At 36.2% G+C, this 17,966-nt stretch overlaps 1 protein-coding gene across 1 annotated transcript; it reads left to right on the forward strand.

Annotated features, from left to right (window-relative positions):
• The first annotated feature begins 1,597 nt into the window (after positions 1–1,597).
• On the forward strand, positions 1,598–2,536 carry LOC101115277 (olfactory receptor 5V1-like). Its single transcript, XM_004009416.2, has one exon. The coding sequence runs from the start codon at positions 1,598–1,600 to the stop codon at positions 2,534–2,536; it is 939 nt and encodes a 312-aa protein (XP_004009465.2).
• The last annotated feature ends 15,430 nt before the right edge of the window (positions 2,537–17,966 follow it).

Below are 17,966 nucleotides of genomic sequence, written 5' to 3' on the forward strand. Positions count from 1 at the left end.
GGACAAAGGGGTGGCCTTACAGACGTCTCCTGCCACCTACAGATGCCCAGGCATTATTTAACTCATTCATTAAATGCCTTCTATAGATTGAAAATTATAGATACTTTGTGATTATCATGGTAATCTTATTTCCTAAATGTCATGATTTGAGAATTATTGATAAAAGTGTTTTTTTTTTTTTTTTCCTTCCCCAAGCATGGTATAGTTCTGGTGCTCCTTGTAGAAAGAGTAAAAACATCTCCCAAAGTGTCTCAGATTTTTGTTTAAACATTGCATGGGGAAAAGGTGGCTGAAATCCATTTCATTTAATGCATATAAATAAATCATTGTGTGTAATAGTGCTATTTATATTTATTTTATTTCAGAAGTCAGTTAATGGTTTTCAGTTGGCACAATAAATGTGAAGGAGGGGGTGGGCATTGAAAATGGCTTTTTATTGTATTTTCTATTCACAATTTTCTATAATATATGCGTGTGATATTTAAAAAGTTTGCAAAGTGACAAAATCCACAGAGATATTGTAGATTTTAAATTAAAATAATTTTTGTAAATATTATAAACTGGATGATTATGTGGACTATTAAGATACATTGAAATGAAATTAGAAAATTAAGTAAGAATTGGTATCACCAATGGGCTTCCCTGTGGCTCAGATGGTAAAGAATCTGCCTGCAATGTAGGAGACTCAGTATTAGCGGTATGTTTAAGCATATTTAACTTTTGTAACTTCATAATTCTTTAAATACTCAGACACAGGTCAAATATTTAAACTTTGAAAGAAAAAGAAATTGAATATTAATGAATACATTTGTTTCTTTTTTGGATGACATTCAAACACTATCAACCAACTCATATTTATATTTTATAGGCTAACTTAATCATAATAGGGTATACTCTTTCTGGAAAACACATGGTTGCGGATATTTAAACAACTATGACTTTAAAGTTACAAAAGTTTTTCCATATTTATTTCTTACTAATAGAAACATTTTGTCAGAGCAGGTAAAACCTCACTCATTCTTTTATTTAGGAATCATTTAGATAAAAATTCTTATACAAATAAAACATTTATTCCTTTTTCACCAATCATTTAGATAAACATTTTTATATGATATATTTGAGGTTGGTAGCAGATATGAAATTTTAAGTACCAAGGAATAGCTTCTACCTTCAAACAGTTTGTATTGAGATAGTGTATAAAATAATACACATTGAGATAATACAAGGCAAAATAAGGTAAATGTTCAAGCAGATGTGAGAAACAGAACATTAGTGCTTGAGATTTCACAATCTTGAAGAATCTACAATGGTATTACTGAAGGCAAATTTTTAAAAGTATTCTTACTTTCTCAGAGGGATTCCTCTTGACAAGGATCCACTGAGGATAAATCTTTCAAGAATTATGAACACAGGAGATGTATTTAACAGTAGTTATAATAATGAAAATCTCTAATAAAATATTATTTTACATAATTCATGATCAACCACACACCATCTGTTCTGCAAGAATTTCTCACTGTTTGCCTCTTTGGCTTTTTGCTCTAATTCATTTTTGTTTGTTACATTACTTCCAGAAAGATTGATGTGAATTGAAGAGATGGGCATCTGCAATCAAACCACAGTGACTCAATTTATTCTTATAGGGCTTTCTGATCTCCCCGAGGTGCGCTACCCTCTTTTCGTGGTCTTTACCATCATCTATCAGGTCACCTTGGTGGGAAATGGAGTTATTCTCTTGGCCATTGGAACTGAGAAAAAACTGCACACACCCATGTATTACTTTTTGGCAAATCTGTCCCTTTTAGACATCTTCTGCCCATCAGTTACTGTTCCCAAGATGCTGGAGAACCTCTTGACTGAGAAGCACAGCATTTCCTACCTTGGGTGTGCTTTGCAGCTTTATTTTCTGGTGGCCCTTGTGGGAACTGAAGTCTTCCTTCTCTCTGTCATGGCTTATGACAGGTATGTGGCCATCTGTTTCCCTCTTCGTTATACCCTCATGATTACCAAGGTTCGCTGTGTTCAGCTGACTGCTGGGACTTGGGTAGCTGGGTTTCTCAATTCCCTCCTTCATACAGTGTCCACATTCCGCCTTTCTTTCTGCAAGTCCAACCAAGTTAACCAGTACTACTGTGACATCCCACCAGTGGTCGCTCTCTCATGCTCATCCACTTATGTGGCAGAAATGCTTATTTTGGTGGAAGCAGGTATCCTGGGGAGCAGTGCCTTCCTGGTCATCTTTATCTCTTATTTCTATATCATATCTACCATCCTAAAGATCCAGTCAGCAGAAGGGAAGCGTAAAGCCTTTTCCACATGTGCTTCCCACCTTCTGGTGGTCTGTTTATTCGGTGGCACGACAATATTTACCTATGTACGTCCCTTTTCCAGTCAACACTCCCCAGCAAGAGATAGACTCATCTCCATGTTATATGGAATTATTACACCAATGTTAAACCCCATGATCTATAGCATGAGAAACACAGAGGTGAAAGGAGCAATCAGAAGGCTCTTATATCAGAAAGCATGTTTATAGCAAGTCTAATGTTAAAAGGGAATGATTCAGTATTTATTTTAGAATGAATACATAGAATAATTTTTAATTGTTACACATGAAATGCATACTTGCATACACTTAGAAAATTTCACACAAGTGCAAATGCATATAATCTTAATTATACTTCTCTATGGGGCTTCGTGGTGGCTCAGTTGGTAAAGAATCCGCCTGCAATGTCAGAGACCTGGGTTTGATCCCTGGGTAGGGAAGATCCTCTGCAGAAGGAAATGGCAACCCACTCCAATATTCTTGCTTGGGAAATCCCATGGACAGAGGAGCCTGATGGGATAGAGTCCATGGGGTCCCAAAAGTCAGACTTGACCTAGCAACTTAACCCACCACCACCATGCTTCTCTATATATGGATATTTCTTCCTTTATTCACAGGATCTTTAAGTTCATCTTCTAAAATTTGACATTTCTGAGAGAAAGCAGAGAACTGTTAGTAATTTCACTAGTATAAGAGATACAAATTGAAGCAGTCTTAAATTAACTTGGATATATGGTCTTATCCATATCCATATACCTATATTATCTGTATGTTTGCATGTTTCTAAATGATATTCATCTATACATCATCCTTACACTTCTTTCCTTTATTTGATTGACTGCTTATGCTCTTACTCCCTTTTGTTTTCATTTCATTCTTCCTCTTCAACTTTTGCTTCTATACTCTATATTTCTCTGTTTCTCCCTTTTCTGATAACCCTATCCATTCTCAGTTCTGCTTGTCCTTGGTCACAGGGGTGCATTTAGTTCTGTGTCAGACATAACTGAGTGACTGAACTGAACAGATTTAGATCTCTATTTCAGCTCACTATATTACTATCATCATAGCCTCAACATGGTCAAAACTGAAAGAAACATCATTTAATATACACATGCACACACAAACACATCTTCTTATCTTCTACCTCATATTTTTATTATCAATTTTCCCCCACTCCTCAAACTAAAATTCATGAAACTAGACTCTGCTGTGCCTTAAAGTGCAGCACTTCCATTCAGTTTGCCTAGAGAGTGATAGTCTCTGACTGTGGATGGGACACCACTCCATTCCCTCTCCTTGTCACATGTAGAGGTAAAATTATTTTCTCTATGTCTTAATACTTCAAAGTCAGAAGTCATGCATAATTTTTCTTAATAATCTTCTGGGCTTTCCCAGTGGTCCAGTGGCTAAGAATCTGCCTTGAAATGCAAGGGACATTGGTTCAATCACTGGTCTAGGGAGATCCCACATGCTGTGGAGCAACTAAGCCCATGTGCTTCTACTACTGAGCCTGTGCTCTGGAGCCCAGGAGTCACAGCTACAGAGCCCATGTGCCACAGCTACTGAAACCCAAGTGCCCTAGAGCTTGTGCTCTGCAACAAGAGATATCACCTCAATGAGAAGTCCTCACACTGCAACTAGAGAAAGCCTGCAGTAGCAGTGAATACCCAGAACAGCCAATATAAATAAATAAAATATATATAAAAAATCATCCCTATCCTGTACATCTCAATAGCTAAAAATTTAATTTTCAGTCTGGTGATCACAATTAGTATATCCTCACTCTGCATTTCTGACTTCATTCATACTGACTTTCAATATTTTTTCTCTTTCTCTTATCTGCATTCTACCTTTCCATTATCACTATGTGAGGTAGTCTTATATTACTCAAAAACATCTATCTATTCCTCCTCTGGATTGTCATTGGTCTCTTAGTCATTTTCAAAATTATCCTTTAAATTATATTTCAGGCTATCAAATGATAGGCTGATCATATGTACTTTTTGTTACATGAGCTAGAGTAAAAATGCATTGAGATATGATGTTTTTGTATTAATTACATTTTAAAAAATTCAGAAAAGGCCTAATATACATCTTCCACAACATACAGGGCTATTCATAGTTGTGATGAGTCATTTATATGTTACTTAATTTTTGAAAGAGTGGGAAAACTTATGCATACCTGAAGAATAAAATGAAATAATAGCATTACTATGAAAGACTTGAGATTTGTTGTTTTTATTCTATTTTTTCTAAAGTTTGCATGTGGTATGAAAGAATCAAGTCTTCATCACATAAAAACAGAATACATGGGATATGTAAATGTAACACCATATAAGAGTCGGACAATGACTGAGGGAATGAACTGAACTCAACTATAATGAAGAATGAACTTGGGGGTGCAGATATTCTACAAAATTATGTTTTCATTTCCTCTAGGTATATCCCAAAAGTGGAATGGCTGAACCATATGGTAGTTCTACTTGTAACTTTTAAGGAACTTTCATACATTTTCCCACTATCTCTAACCAATTTGCATTCTCACCAACAGTGCACAGTGTCCGACTCTTTGGGACCCCATGAACCACAGCACACCAGGCCTCCCTGTCCATCACCAACTCCCAGAGTTCACCCAAACTCATGTCTATTGAGTCGGTGATGCCATCCAACCATCTCATCCTCTGTCGTCCCCTTCTCCTCCTGCTCTCAATCTTTCCCAGCATCAGGGTCTTTTCCAATGAGTCAGCTATTCACATCAGGTGACCAAAGTATTGAAGCTTCAGCTTCAACATTAGTCCTTCCAATGAACACCCAGGACAGATCTCCTTTAGTATGGACTGGTTGGATCTCCTTGCAGTCCAAGGGACTCTCGAGTCTTCTCCAGCACCATAGTTCAAAAGCATCAATTCTTCAGCACTCAGCTTTCTTTTTCTCCATGTCTTTGCCAATTACTGTTATTGCTTGTCTTTTCAGGGAGCCGTTCTATCAAGTGCATATTGAATATGTTTATGTTTTGCATTTATTAAATATTTGATGTTCAGTGATGTTGATCACCTTTTCAGGTACCTGTTGTCATTAATATAACATCTTTGAATAAAAAAGGGTATTTAGTTGTTCTGCCCTTTAAAAATATTAGATTGGTCTTATTGCTATCAAACTATATGTTTTCTTTATGCATTTTGGATATTAACCCTTTATCAAATATATAATTTGCAAATATTTTCTCTCATTCTGTAGGTTGATTTTTCATTTTGTAGATTGTTTCTTTTTGGTTTCTTTTATTATTCCAAAAAGATCTCCCATGTTTATTTAAATTGTCTTACCATCCTTGTAGAAAATCAGTTAAACATAAATTTATGAGTTTATATCAGTTTGCCATTCTATTTCATTGACCTATAAATCTACTCTCAGGCCAATGACAGAGTCTTCTTTTTTCCGTCAAATATATTCAGATTAATTGAGACGCGGTTCTGCACAAATTTAAGGTGTACAGCATAATGGTTTGACTTTCATGTATCATTAAATGGTTACAACAATACTTGCAATAAATATCTATCATGCCATATAGATGAAAAACTAAATAAATAAAAGAATCTTATTATTTGTGATGAGAACTTAAGATTTACTCTCAACAACTTTCGTATATAACATAGAGCAGTGGTAATTAATTATATTTATCACACTGTGCATTAGAGCTCTGGTAGTTATTTATCTTATTACTGATCGTTGCAACTTTTGACTATCTTCATTCAATTTCCCTCTCTCCACTTCCTGCTTTTGGCATCTTTTAATATGAGTCTACTTACTTGCTTGTTTTTGAAGATCTATGTTAGTTCATGATGCACACATAGTGATACAGTATTGCTATACATTTCAAAATGACTACCACAGTAATTCTAATTATCATTTGTCACCATATAAAGATATAATTTCATTATTGACTATATTCCTCGCAGCTCATATATGTAACTCACTTATTTTGTAACTGAAGGTTTGTACCTCTTAATCCACTTCATCTGTTTACAGATGTATCCCAACTCCTCCTCTCTGACAATCAGCTATTTATTTTTTATATCTATGGCTTTGTTTCTGTTACACTTGTTCATTTGTTCTGTTCTTTAGAGTCCACATATAAGTGAAATTATATATTTTCCTTTTTTGTCTGATTTGTTTCACCTGGAGTAACACCCTCTAGGTCCACCCATGTTTTCACAGATGACAAAGTTTTTTCTTTTTTGCAGTTGAGTAACACGCCACCATATAGATCCTCTGTATCCATATGTTTATCAATAGGTACTTAGGTTGCTTCTATAGCTTGTATATAGTAAAAAATGCTGCAAATGGGGGTTTACATATATTTTCAAATTGTATATGTGTGTGCTCAATCGTGTCCAGTTCTTTGCAACTCCATGGACTGTAGCCCTGCAGGGTCCTCTGCCCATGGTATTTTCCAGGCAAGAATACTGGAGTGGGCTGCCATGCCCTCCTCCAGGGGATCTTCTAGACCCAGGGATCAAATTCTCATCTCTTGCATCTCCTGCATTGGCAGGCATATTCACTAGCACCTCCTGGGAAGCCTGGGATAGGAAATTGCAACCCACTCCAATATTGTTGCCTGGAAAATCCCATGAACAGAGGAGCCTGGTGGACTATAGTCACAAAATTTAGACATGACTGAGACACAACATATGCTAGTTCTTTTTTAAATTTTGTGAGATGCCTCTATACTCTTTTAAACAGTGACTGCACAATTTACATTCCCTTTAATGGTTCACAGAGTTTCCTGTTTTCCACATGCTTATCATTATTTGTTATTTGTTGTCTCTTTTATAATAGACAATCTAACAGGTGTTAGGTGATATCTCATCATTGTTTTGGTTTACATTTACCTGATGATTAAAGATGTAAGCATCTTTTTTAAAAAATAAATTTATTTATTTTAATTGGAGGTTAATTACTTTACATTATTGTATTGGTTTTGCCATACATCAACATGTATCTGCTGCAGGTATACACGTGTCCCCCATCCTGAACCCCCCTCCCACCTCCCTCCCCGTACCATCCCTCTGGGTCATCCCAGTGCTATGAAACGAGTCGCCAGGCCAGGTTCAATGCATGATACTGGATGCTTGGGGCTGGTGCACTGGGACGACCCAGAGGGATGGTAAGCATCTTTTTATTTGCGTGTTGGCCACCAATATGTATTCATTGGAAAAATATCTATGAAGTTCCTTTGTTAAATTTTAATTGAATTGTTTGCTTTTTGTTTTGGTTTGATGTTGAATTGTATGACTTTTTTTGTATATTTTGAATATTAAATCCTTGTAAGATACATTGTTAACATCTTCAGTTCAATAAGTTTCCTTTCCAGCTTCTTGATGGTTTTCCTTTTTACCATGCAAAATGTTTTTAGTTTGATGTGAAATGAAAATCACTCAGTTGTGTCTAGCTCTTCATGACCCCATGGACTATACAGTCCATGCAATTCTCCAGGCCAGAATACTGGAGTGGGTAACCTTTCCCTTCTCTAGGTTTAGTTTGATGTAAGCATATGAAAATTTTTTTTGAACTTTGTTACCCTGGCCTCAGGAGATATATCTAAAAAATATTTACTAAGTCCAAAGTTTTCTTCTAGAAATTTTATGATTTCAGGCCTTCCATTTATTTTTGTATGAAGCACAAGAGTCCAGTTTAATTCTTTTGCATATTGCTGTCTAGTTTTCTCAATACTATTTTGTGGGTATTAATTTTCTTTTAAATTTTATTTTATTTTTTAATTGGAAGATAGTTACTTTTCAATATTGTGATGGTTTCTATCATACACCAACATGAGTCAACCACAGGCACACATATGTTCCCTTTGTCTTAAACTTTCCTCTCACATCCCTCCCCATCCCATACCTTTAGGTTGTCCTAGAGGATGGGCTTTAGGTTCCCTATATCATACACTAAATGCCTAATGTCTTTTCTATTTTACATATGGTAATGCATATGTTTCAATACTAGCCTCTCAAGTCATCCCACCCTCTTTGTCCCCCACTGATATCAAAAGTCTGTTCTTCACAACTGTGTCTCCTTTGTCGCCCTGCAAGGAAGATCATCAGTATCATCTTTTTAGATTTCATATATATATGTTAATATATAATTGTAGGACTTCCCTGGTGGTTCAGATGGTAAAGAATTTGCCTGCAATGCAAGATACCTGAGTTTGGTCCCTGGATCAGGAAGATCCTCTGGAGAAGGGAATGGCAACCCACTCAGTATTCTTGCTGGGAGAATTCCGTGGACAGAAGAGCCTAGCAGGTTCATGGGTCTGCAAACAGTTGGACACAACTAAGCAACTAATAAACATATAATACTTGTTTTTCCCTTTCTGATTTACTTCACTCTGTATAATAGTCTCTAGGTTCATACACCTTACTAGAATTGACTTAAAGGTGTTCCTTTATACAGCTGCGTGTTATTCCATTGTGTATATGTACCACAACTTCTTTATCCATTCATCTTCTGATGAACATCTAGGTTGTTTCTACATCCTAGCTATTTTAAATAGTGCTTCAGTGAACACTGGGGTACATACATCTTTTTCAATTATGATATTTTGAGGGTATATGCCCACTAGTGGATTATTTGGTCATATGGTAATTTCATTCTCGGTTTTTAAAAAAGAATCTCCATACTGTTCTCCATAGTGGCTGTTGCAATTTGCATTCCCACCAACAGTGCAATATCGTTCCCTTTGCTCCACACCCTCTTTAGCATTTATTGTTTGCAGACATTTAGATGATGGCCATTCTGACCAGTGTGAAGTATTACCTCATTGTGGTTTTATTTTGCATTTCTCTAATAATGCTCAAATTACCACACAATTGCACTCATCTCACATGCTAGTAAAGTAATGTTCAGAATACTCCAAGCCAGGCTTCAGCAATACATGTACTGTGAACTTCCAGATGTTCAAGCTGGTTTTAGAAAAGGCAGAGGAACCAGAGACCAAATTGTCAACATCCACTGGATCATGGAAAAAGCAAGAGAGTTCCAGAAAACATCTATTTCTGCTTTATTGACTATGCCAAAGCCTTTGATTGTGTGGATCATGATAAACTGTGGAAAATTCTGAAAGAGATGGGAATACCAGACCACCTGACCTGCCTCTTGAGAAACCTATATGCAGGTCAGGAAGCAACAGTTAGAACTGGACATGGAACAACAGACTGGTTCCAAACAGGAAAAGGAGTACGTCAAGGCTGTATATTGTCACCCTGCTTATTTAACTGATATGCAGAGTACATCATGAGAAATGTGGGGCTGGAATCATGATTGCCAGGAGAAATATCAATAATCTCAGATATGCAGATGACATCACCCTTACGGCAGAAAGTGAAGAGGAACTAAAGAGCCTCTTGATGAAAGTGAAAGGGGAGAGTGAAAAAGTTCGCTGAAAACTCAACATTCAGAAAACGAAGATCATGGCATCTGGTCCCATCACTTCATGGGAAATAAATGGGGAAACAGTGGAAACAGATTCAGATTTTATTTTGGGGGGCTCCAAATCACTGCAGATGGTGTTTGCAGCCATGAAATTAAAAGACACTTACTCCTTGGAAGGAAAGTGATGACCAACCTAGACAGCATATTCAAAAGCAGAGACATTACTTTGCCAACAAAGATCCGTCTAGTCAAGGCTATGGTTTGTCCAGTGGTCATGTATGGATGTGAGAGTTGGATTGTGAAGAAAGCTGAGCGCCGAAGAATTGAATAAAAAGTGAACTGAATGAAGAGTGATGTTGAGCATCTTTTCATGTGTTATTAGCCATCTGTATGTCTTCTTTGGAGAAATGTTTGTTTAGGTATTCTGTCCACTTTTTGATTGGTTGGTTGTTTTTCTGGTATTAAGATGCATGTGCTGCATGTATATTTTGGAGATTAATCCTTTGTCAGTTATTTCATTTGCTATTATTTTCTCCTATTCTGAGGATTGTCTTTTCACCTTGTTTGTAGTTTTCTTCTTTGTGTAAAAGCTTTTAAATTTTATTAGGTCCCATCAGTCTATTTTAAAAAATTATCCACTGCTCTAGGAGGTGGGCCATAGCGGATCTAGCTGTGATATCAAAGAGTGTTCTGCCTATGTTTTCCTCTAATTGTTTAAAAGTTTCTAGTATTATATTTAGGTCTTTAATCCATTTGAGTTTATTTTTGTGTATGATGTTAGGAAGTGTTCTAATTTCATTTTTTACGTGGTTTTTCCAGTAGTCGTGTATAGATGTGAGAGTTGGACTGTGAAGAAAGCTGAGCACTGAAGAATTGATGCTTTTGAACTGTGGTGTTGGAGAAGACTCTTGAGAGTCCCTTGGACTGCAAGGAGATTAAACCAGGCCATTCTGAAGGAGATCAGCCCTGGGGTTTCTTTGGAAGGACTGATGCTAAAGCTGAAACTCCAATACTTTGGCCACCTCATGAGAAGTGAAATTGAAAAAAAAAATTCATTTTTTCCTCAACATTACTTATTGAAGATACTGCCTTTTCTCCATTGCATATTCTTTCCTCCTTTGTCAAATATAAGATGCTCATAGGTGTGTGAGTTTATCTCTGGGCTTTCTATCTTGTTTCCTTGGGTTTGATTGCTGTGTGCCTCTACCATACTGTCTTGATGACTGTAGTTTTGTAGTATAGTCTGAAGTCAGGAAGTTTGATTCCTCCAGCTTTATTCTTTTCTAAGAGTGCTTTGGCTATTCAGGGTCTTTTGTGTTTCCATATGAATTGTGAAATTTTTTGTTCTAGTTCTGTGAAAAATACTATTTGTAGTTTGATAAGGATTCATTGAGTCTGTGGATTCCTTTGAAAAGTATAGTCATTTTCACAGTATTGATTCTTCGAACCCAAGAACATGGTCTATCTCTCCATCTGTTTGTGTCATCTTTGATTTCTTTCATCAGTGCCTTATAGTTTTCTGCATATAGGTCTTTGTCTCTTTAGGCAGGTTTAGCCCCAGGTATTATATTCTTGCAAAGGTGAATGGGATTGCTTCCTTAATTTCTCTTTCTGATTTTTCATTGTTAGCATATAAGAGTGAAAGAGATTTCTGTGTATTAATTTTATAAACTGAGATTTTCCTATATTCATTGATTAGTAATTTTCTGGTAGCATCTTTAAGGTTTTCTGTTTATAGTATCATTTTGTTTGTAGTAAGAATTTTGCTTATTCTTTTTCAATCTGGATTCTTTTTATTTCTTTTTCTTCTCTGATTGCTGTGATTAGGATTCCAAAATTATAGTGAATAATATTGGAAAAAATGGGCACCCTTGTCCTGTTCGTGATCGTAGAGAAAACTCTTTCAGTCTTTCACCACTGAGGATAGTGTTTTCTGTGGGTTTGTTGTATATGGCCTTTATTATGTTGAGGTACATTTCTTCTATGCCAACTTTCTGGAAAGTTTTTTTTTTTTTTTCCTTAATCATAAATGGGTGTTGAATTTTGTCAAAGACTTTCTCTGTAACGACTGAGGTTATCATATATATTTTTTGTCATTCAGTTTGTTAGTATGGTATATCAATATTGTGTATATTGAAGAATTCTTGCATTCCTGTAATAAAGCCCACTTGGTCATGCTGTATAATCCTTTTAATGTGCTGTTGAATTCTGTTTGCTAGAATTTTATTGAGGATTTTTGCATCTATGTTCATCAGCGATATTGGCCTGTAATTTCCTTTGTCTGGTTTTGGTATCAAGGTGATAGTAGCCTTGTAGAATGAGTTTGGGAGGTTTCTTTTCTGTGCAATTTTCTGGAAGAGTTTGAGCAGGATAGGTGTTAGCTCTTCTCTAAACTTTCAGTAGAATTTGCCTATGAAGCCATCTAGCCCAAGGCTTTTGTTTATTGGAAGATTTTTGACAATGATTTTGATTGCTATGCTTGTGATTGGCCTGTTTATATTTTCTATTTCTCCCTGGTTCAGTTTTGGAAAGCTAAACATTTCTAAGACTTTGTCTATTTGTTATAGATTGTCCATTGCATTGGTGTATAGTTGTCTTTATTAGTCACACAACTTTTTGTATATCGGTGGTTTTGTTTGTAATTTCTCCATTTCTGATTTAATTGATTTTCCTTTCTCTTTTTTGCCTGATGAGTCTGGCTAAAGTTTTATCAATTTTGTTTATCTTATTTTTAATCCAAAAGACTGTTTTATTCTTGGATGGAAAAAAGCCATTAATATTCAAATGAAAATGATCATATTTTAAAACTTATGTAAGAAACAGTGTCCAAGGACATTCAAGTAGCAGTGAGAGGGAGAGAAAAATGCTTCAATAGTCCATCGATTTTCTTCAAAATATTACTTGACAGAATACGATTCAGTTCAGTGACTATGACAATTCATATAATTTTTCATTGTTTTCTTGAGACACAAAAGTTTGCCATTGCAGTGTTTTTTAAAATATTTGTTTATTTTTAATTAATTGATGATTGGTTTACAATATTGGTTTGATTTCTGTCATACATCAATATGAATTAACCTGTCCCCTCCCTCTTGAATCTCCTTCCCACTTCCCACCCATTCCCACCCCTCTAGGTTATTATAGAGCCCGAGTTTGATTTCCCTGAGTCATACAGCAAATTCCCATTGGCTGTCTATTTACAAATGTTAGTGTATATGCATCCATGCTACTATCTCCATTCATCTCACCCTCTCCCTGTTCTCCTCCTCCCTTATCCATAAGTTTGTTCTCTATGTCTGCATCTCCATTGCTGCTCTGCAAATAGATTCATCAGTACCATCCTTCTAGATTCCATATAAGATAAAATAAGTCAGTTGCTCAGTCGTGTCCGACTCTTTGTGACCCCCATGGACTATAGGTCACCAGGCTCCTCCATCCATGGAATTTTCCAGGCAAGAATACTGGAGTGGGTTGCCATTTCCTTCTCCTGGGGATCTTCATGACCTGGGGATTGAACCCAGACCTCCACCATTGCAGGCAGACTCTACCATCTGAGCCACCAGGGATGCATTAATATACAATATTTGTTTTTTTTTTTTCTTTCTGACTTACTTCACCCTGTATAATAGGCTCTAGGTCCATCCACCTCATTAGAACTGACTCAAATGTGTTCCTTTTTGTGGCTAAATAGTATTCCATTGTATATATACATACTATGGCTTCTTTACCCATTCATCTGTCAATGGACATCTAAGTTGCTTCCATGTCTTGGCTATTGTAAACAGTGATGCAATGTGTTGCAGTGCTTTCAAATGACCAGTCAAGTGTTACTTCTCAGGTAAAAAGGCCACTCACTGGTAGATTCCTTGGATTGGAAAGGATGTTCTTTCACTGCAGGAAAATCAACTCCCAAGAAAAGAAAACTGGTCTGTGCAGAGCCTCTCACAATTCATTTTTCTCCAGGTTGTCCAGATCCACATCACTCAGATCAATGTCTTCTTCCATAGGAAGCTCACCATACTTGCCATCCCAGGACTTCCTGGTGCTGATGGCAGGGAAAACCCCAATTATTTTCTATTGTACTTTTGGATCTATTTCATTTATTTCTCTCTGATCTTTATGAGTTCTGAAACTTATACTAAATTTTTTTTTCTAGTTTCTTTAGGTGTAAAGTTAGGTTATTTGAGATTTTTCTTGTTTTCTGAAGTAAGCGTATATATATATATATATATATATATTTGTTTTGTTTAAATATTAATTTATTTATTTTAATTGGAGGTTAATTAGGTTATTTGAGATTTTTCTTATTTTCTGAAGTAAGCGTATATATATATATATTTGTTTTGTTTAAATATTAATTTATGTATTTTAATTGGAGGTTAATTACTTTACAATATTGTATTGGTTTTGCCATACATCAACATGTATCCGCCACAGGTATACACGTGTTCCACATCCTGAACCCCCTCCCTCCTCCCTCCCCACACCATCCTTCTGGTTCGTCTCAGTGCACCAGCTCCAAGCATCCAGTATCATGCATTGAACCTGGACTGGCGACTCGTTTCATATATGATATTATACATGTTTCAATGCCATTCTCCCAAATCATCCCACCCTATCCCTCTCCCACAGAGTCCAAAAGACTGTTCTATACATCTGTGTCTCTTTTGCCATCTTAAATAAAGGGTTATCATTGCCATCTTTCTAAATTCCATATATATGTGTTAGTATTCTGTATTCGTGTTTTTCTTTTTGGCTTACTTCACTCTGTATAATCGGCTCCAGTTTCATCCACCTCATTAGAAATGATTCAAATGTATTCTTTTTAATGGCTGAGTAATACTCCATTGTGTATATGTACCACAGCTTTCTTATCCGTTCATCTGCTGATGGACATCTAGGTTGTTTCCATGTCCTGGCTATTATAAACAGTGCTGCGATGAACATTGGGGTACATATGTCTCTTTCAATTCTGGTTTCCTTGGTGTGTATGCCCAGTAGTGGGATTGCTGGGTCATAAGGCAGTTCTATTCTCAGTTTTTTAAGGAATCTCCATACTGTTCTCCACAGTGGCTGTACTAGTTTGCATTCCCACCAACAGTGTAAGACGGTTCCCTTTCCTCCACACCCTCTCCAGCATTTATTGTTTGTAGACTTTTGGATCGCAGCCACTCTGACTGGCGTGACATGGTACCTCATTGTGGTTTTGATTTGCATTTCTCTGATAATGAGTGATGTTGAACATCTTTTCATGTGTTTGTTAGCCATCTGTATGTCTTCTTTGAAGAAATGTCTGTTTAGTTCTTTGGCCCATTTTTTGATTGGGTCGTTAATTTTTCTGGAATTGAGCTGCAGGAGTTGCTTGTATATTTTTGAGATTAGTTGTTTGTCAGTTGTTTCATTTGCTATTATTTTCTCCCATTCTGAAGGCTGTCTTTTCACCTTGCTTATAGTTTCCTTTGTTGTGCAGAAGCTTTTAAGTATAATTAGGTCCCATTTGTTTATTTTTGCTTTTATTTCCAATATTCTGGGAGGTGGATCATAGAGGATCCTGCTGTGATTTATGTCAGAGAATGTTTTGCCTATGTTCTCCTCTAGGAGTTTTATAGTTTTTGGTCTTACATTTAGATCTTTAATCCATTTTGAGTTTATTTTTGTGTGGGGTGTTAGAAAGTGATCTAGTTTCATTCTTTTACAAGTGGTTGACCAGTTTTCCCAGCACCACTTGTTAAAGAGATTGTCTTTACTCCATTATATATTCTTGCCTCCTTTTTCAAAGATAAGGTGTTCATAGGTGTGTGGATTTATCTCTGGGCTTTCTATTTTGTTCCATTGATCTATATTTCCGTCTTTGTGCCAGTATCATACTGTCTTGATGACTGTGGCTTTGTAGTAGAGCCTGAAGTCAAGCAGGTTGATTCCTCCAGTTCCATTCTTCTTTCTCAAGATTGCTTTGGCTACTCGAGGTTTTTTTTTTTTTTAATTTCCATACAAATTGTGAAATTATTTGTTCTAGCTCTGTGAAAAATACCGTTGGTTGAAATAAGCATATATTGCTACATATTTCCCTCTTAGAACTGCTTTTGCTACATTCCACAGATTCTAGATCATTGTGTTTGTGTCTGTATTTCCCTCCAGGTTTTTTTAAAATTTTCTTCTTTCATGTCCTCAGTGACCCATTTGTTGTTTAGCAGTATATCATTTGCCTTCATGTGTCTGTGTTTTCTGAAGTTTTTTTTTTTTTTGTAATTGATCGCTAGTACCATAGTGTTGTGTTCAGAAAAGATTCTTAATACTATTTCAATTTTTTTAAATTTACAGAGACTTAATTTGTGGCTTAGCATGTGGCCTACCCCGTGCACTTCAAAAGAATGTGTATTCTGTTGCTACCAGATGGAATGTTGTACATATATTTTTAAAGTCTTTCTAAGTGTCATTTAAGATCAGTGTTTCCTTATTGATTTTCTGTCTGGATGATATGTCCATGATGTATGAGAGGTGTTAAAATGTCTTGTTATATTTGTGTCACTCTCAGTTTCTACCTTTATGTCCACAAATATTTGTATTATGTATTTAGGTATTCCTATATTTTGGCTGTGTAAATATTATAATTTTTAATCTTCTTATTTGATTAATAATTGTGTAATATCCTTTTTTCAACTTGTAATCATCTTTATTTTAAAGCCTAATTTGTCTGATATAACTATTGCTACCCTCTGTTTTTTTGATTTCCACTTTCATGGTACAGCTTTTTCCATTCCCTTGCTCTCACTCTGTGTGTGTCTTTGGATTATAAGTGACTCTCTGAGGCAGAATAGAAATGGGTCTTGTTTTTGTATTCATTCAGCCACTTTATGTTTTTTTGATTGGATCATTTATTCCAATTATATTTAAAGTAATTATTGATAGGTGTGTTCTATTGCCATTACTAATGGTTTTGCAGTTGTGTCTGTAATTCTTTTTTGTTCCTTTCTTCATCTTTTGTTCCTTTCTCTTGTAATTTGACAGATATCTTTAGTGTTATATTTCAATTCATTTTCTTTGTGCCTTCCTACTACAACCAGACATGGAACAATGGACTGGTTCAAAACTGGGAAAGGAGTAAATTGAGGCTGTATATTGTCACCAGCTTATTTAAATTCTATGCAGAGTACATCATGCAAAATGCTGGGCTATATGAATCACAAACTGGAATCAAGTTTGCCAGGAGACATAGCAACCTCAGATATGCAGATGATACAACTATAATGGCAGAAAGCAAAGAGAAGCTAAAGAGCCTCTTGATGAGCGTGAAAGAGGAGAGTGATCCAAAAACCAAGATCATGGCATCCAGTTCCATCACTTTATGGCAAATAGAAGGGAAACTGGAAACAGTGTTGCACTTTATTTTTTGGGACTCCAATTTTAAAATACGTGCTGCCAAGTCAAACACTACTTGGGCTCCAAAATCACTGTGAATGGTGACTATAGCCATGAAATTAAAATTTCGTGCTTGCTTCTTGGAAGAAAAGCTATGACAAATCTAGACAGCATACTAAAAAGCAGAGGCATCACTTTACTGACAACGGTCTTGTCAAAACTATGATTTTTTCCACTAGTCATGTATGGATGTGAGGATTGGACCATAAAGAATACCGATTTCCAAAGAATTAATGTTTTTATATTGTGGGGCTGGAGAAGACTTGAGAGTCCTTTGGGCAGCAAAGAGATCAAACCATCAATATTAATGGAAATTAACCCTGTATATTCAGTGGAAGAACTGATGCTGAAACTGAAATTCCAATACTTTGGCTACCTGATGTGAAGAGTTGAAACTTGTTGGGTAAGACCTTGATGCTTCTAAAGACTGAAGGCAAGAGAAGAGGTGACAGAGGGTGAGATGGTTGGATTGCATCACTGATTCAATGGACATGAGTTTGAGTAAACTTCAGAAAATAGTGAAGGACAGGGAAGCCTAACACACTGCTGTCCATGGGGTTAAAAAGAGTCAGACTTGACATAGCAAGTGAAAAATGGCAACAATTACAATATTTGGGTTGTGATTATCATGAGTTTTATATAAAGATATATAAAGGTATTTATATATGGTTGTTTAGTCGCTTAGGGCTTCCCTGGTAGCTTAGCTGGTAAAAAATCCACCTGCAATGCAGGAGACCTTGGTACTCCAAGATCCCCTAGAGAAGGAACAGGCTACCCACTCCAGTATTCT

The sequence above is a fragment of the Ovis aries genome, chromosome 5, assembly GCF_016772045.2.
Source record: "Ovis aries strain OAR_USU_Benz2616 breed Rambouillet chromosome 5, ARS-UI_Ramb_v3.0, whole genome shotgun sequence".
Classification (NCBI taxonomy): Eukaryota; Metazoa; Chordata; class Mammalia; order Artiodactyla; family Bovidae; genus Ovis; species Ovis aries.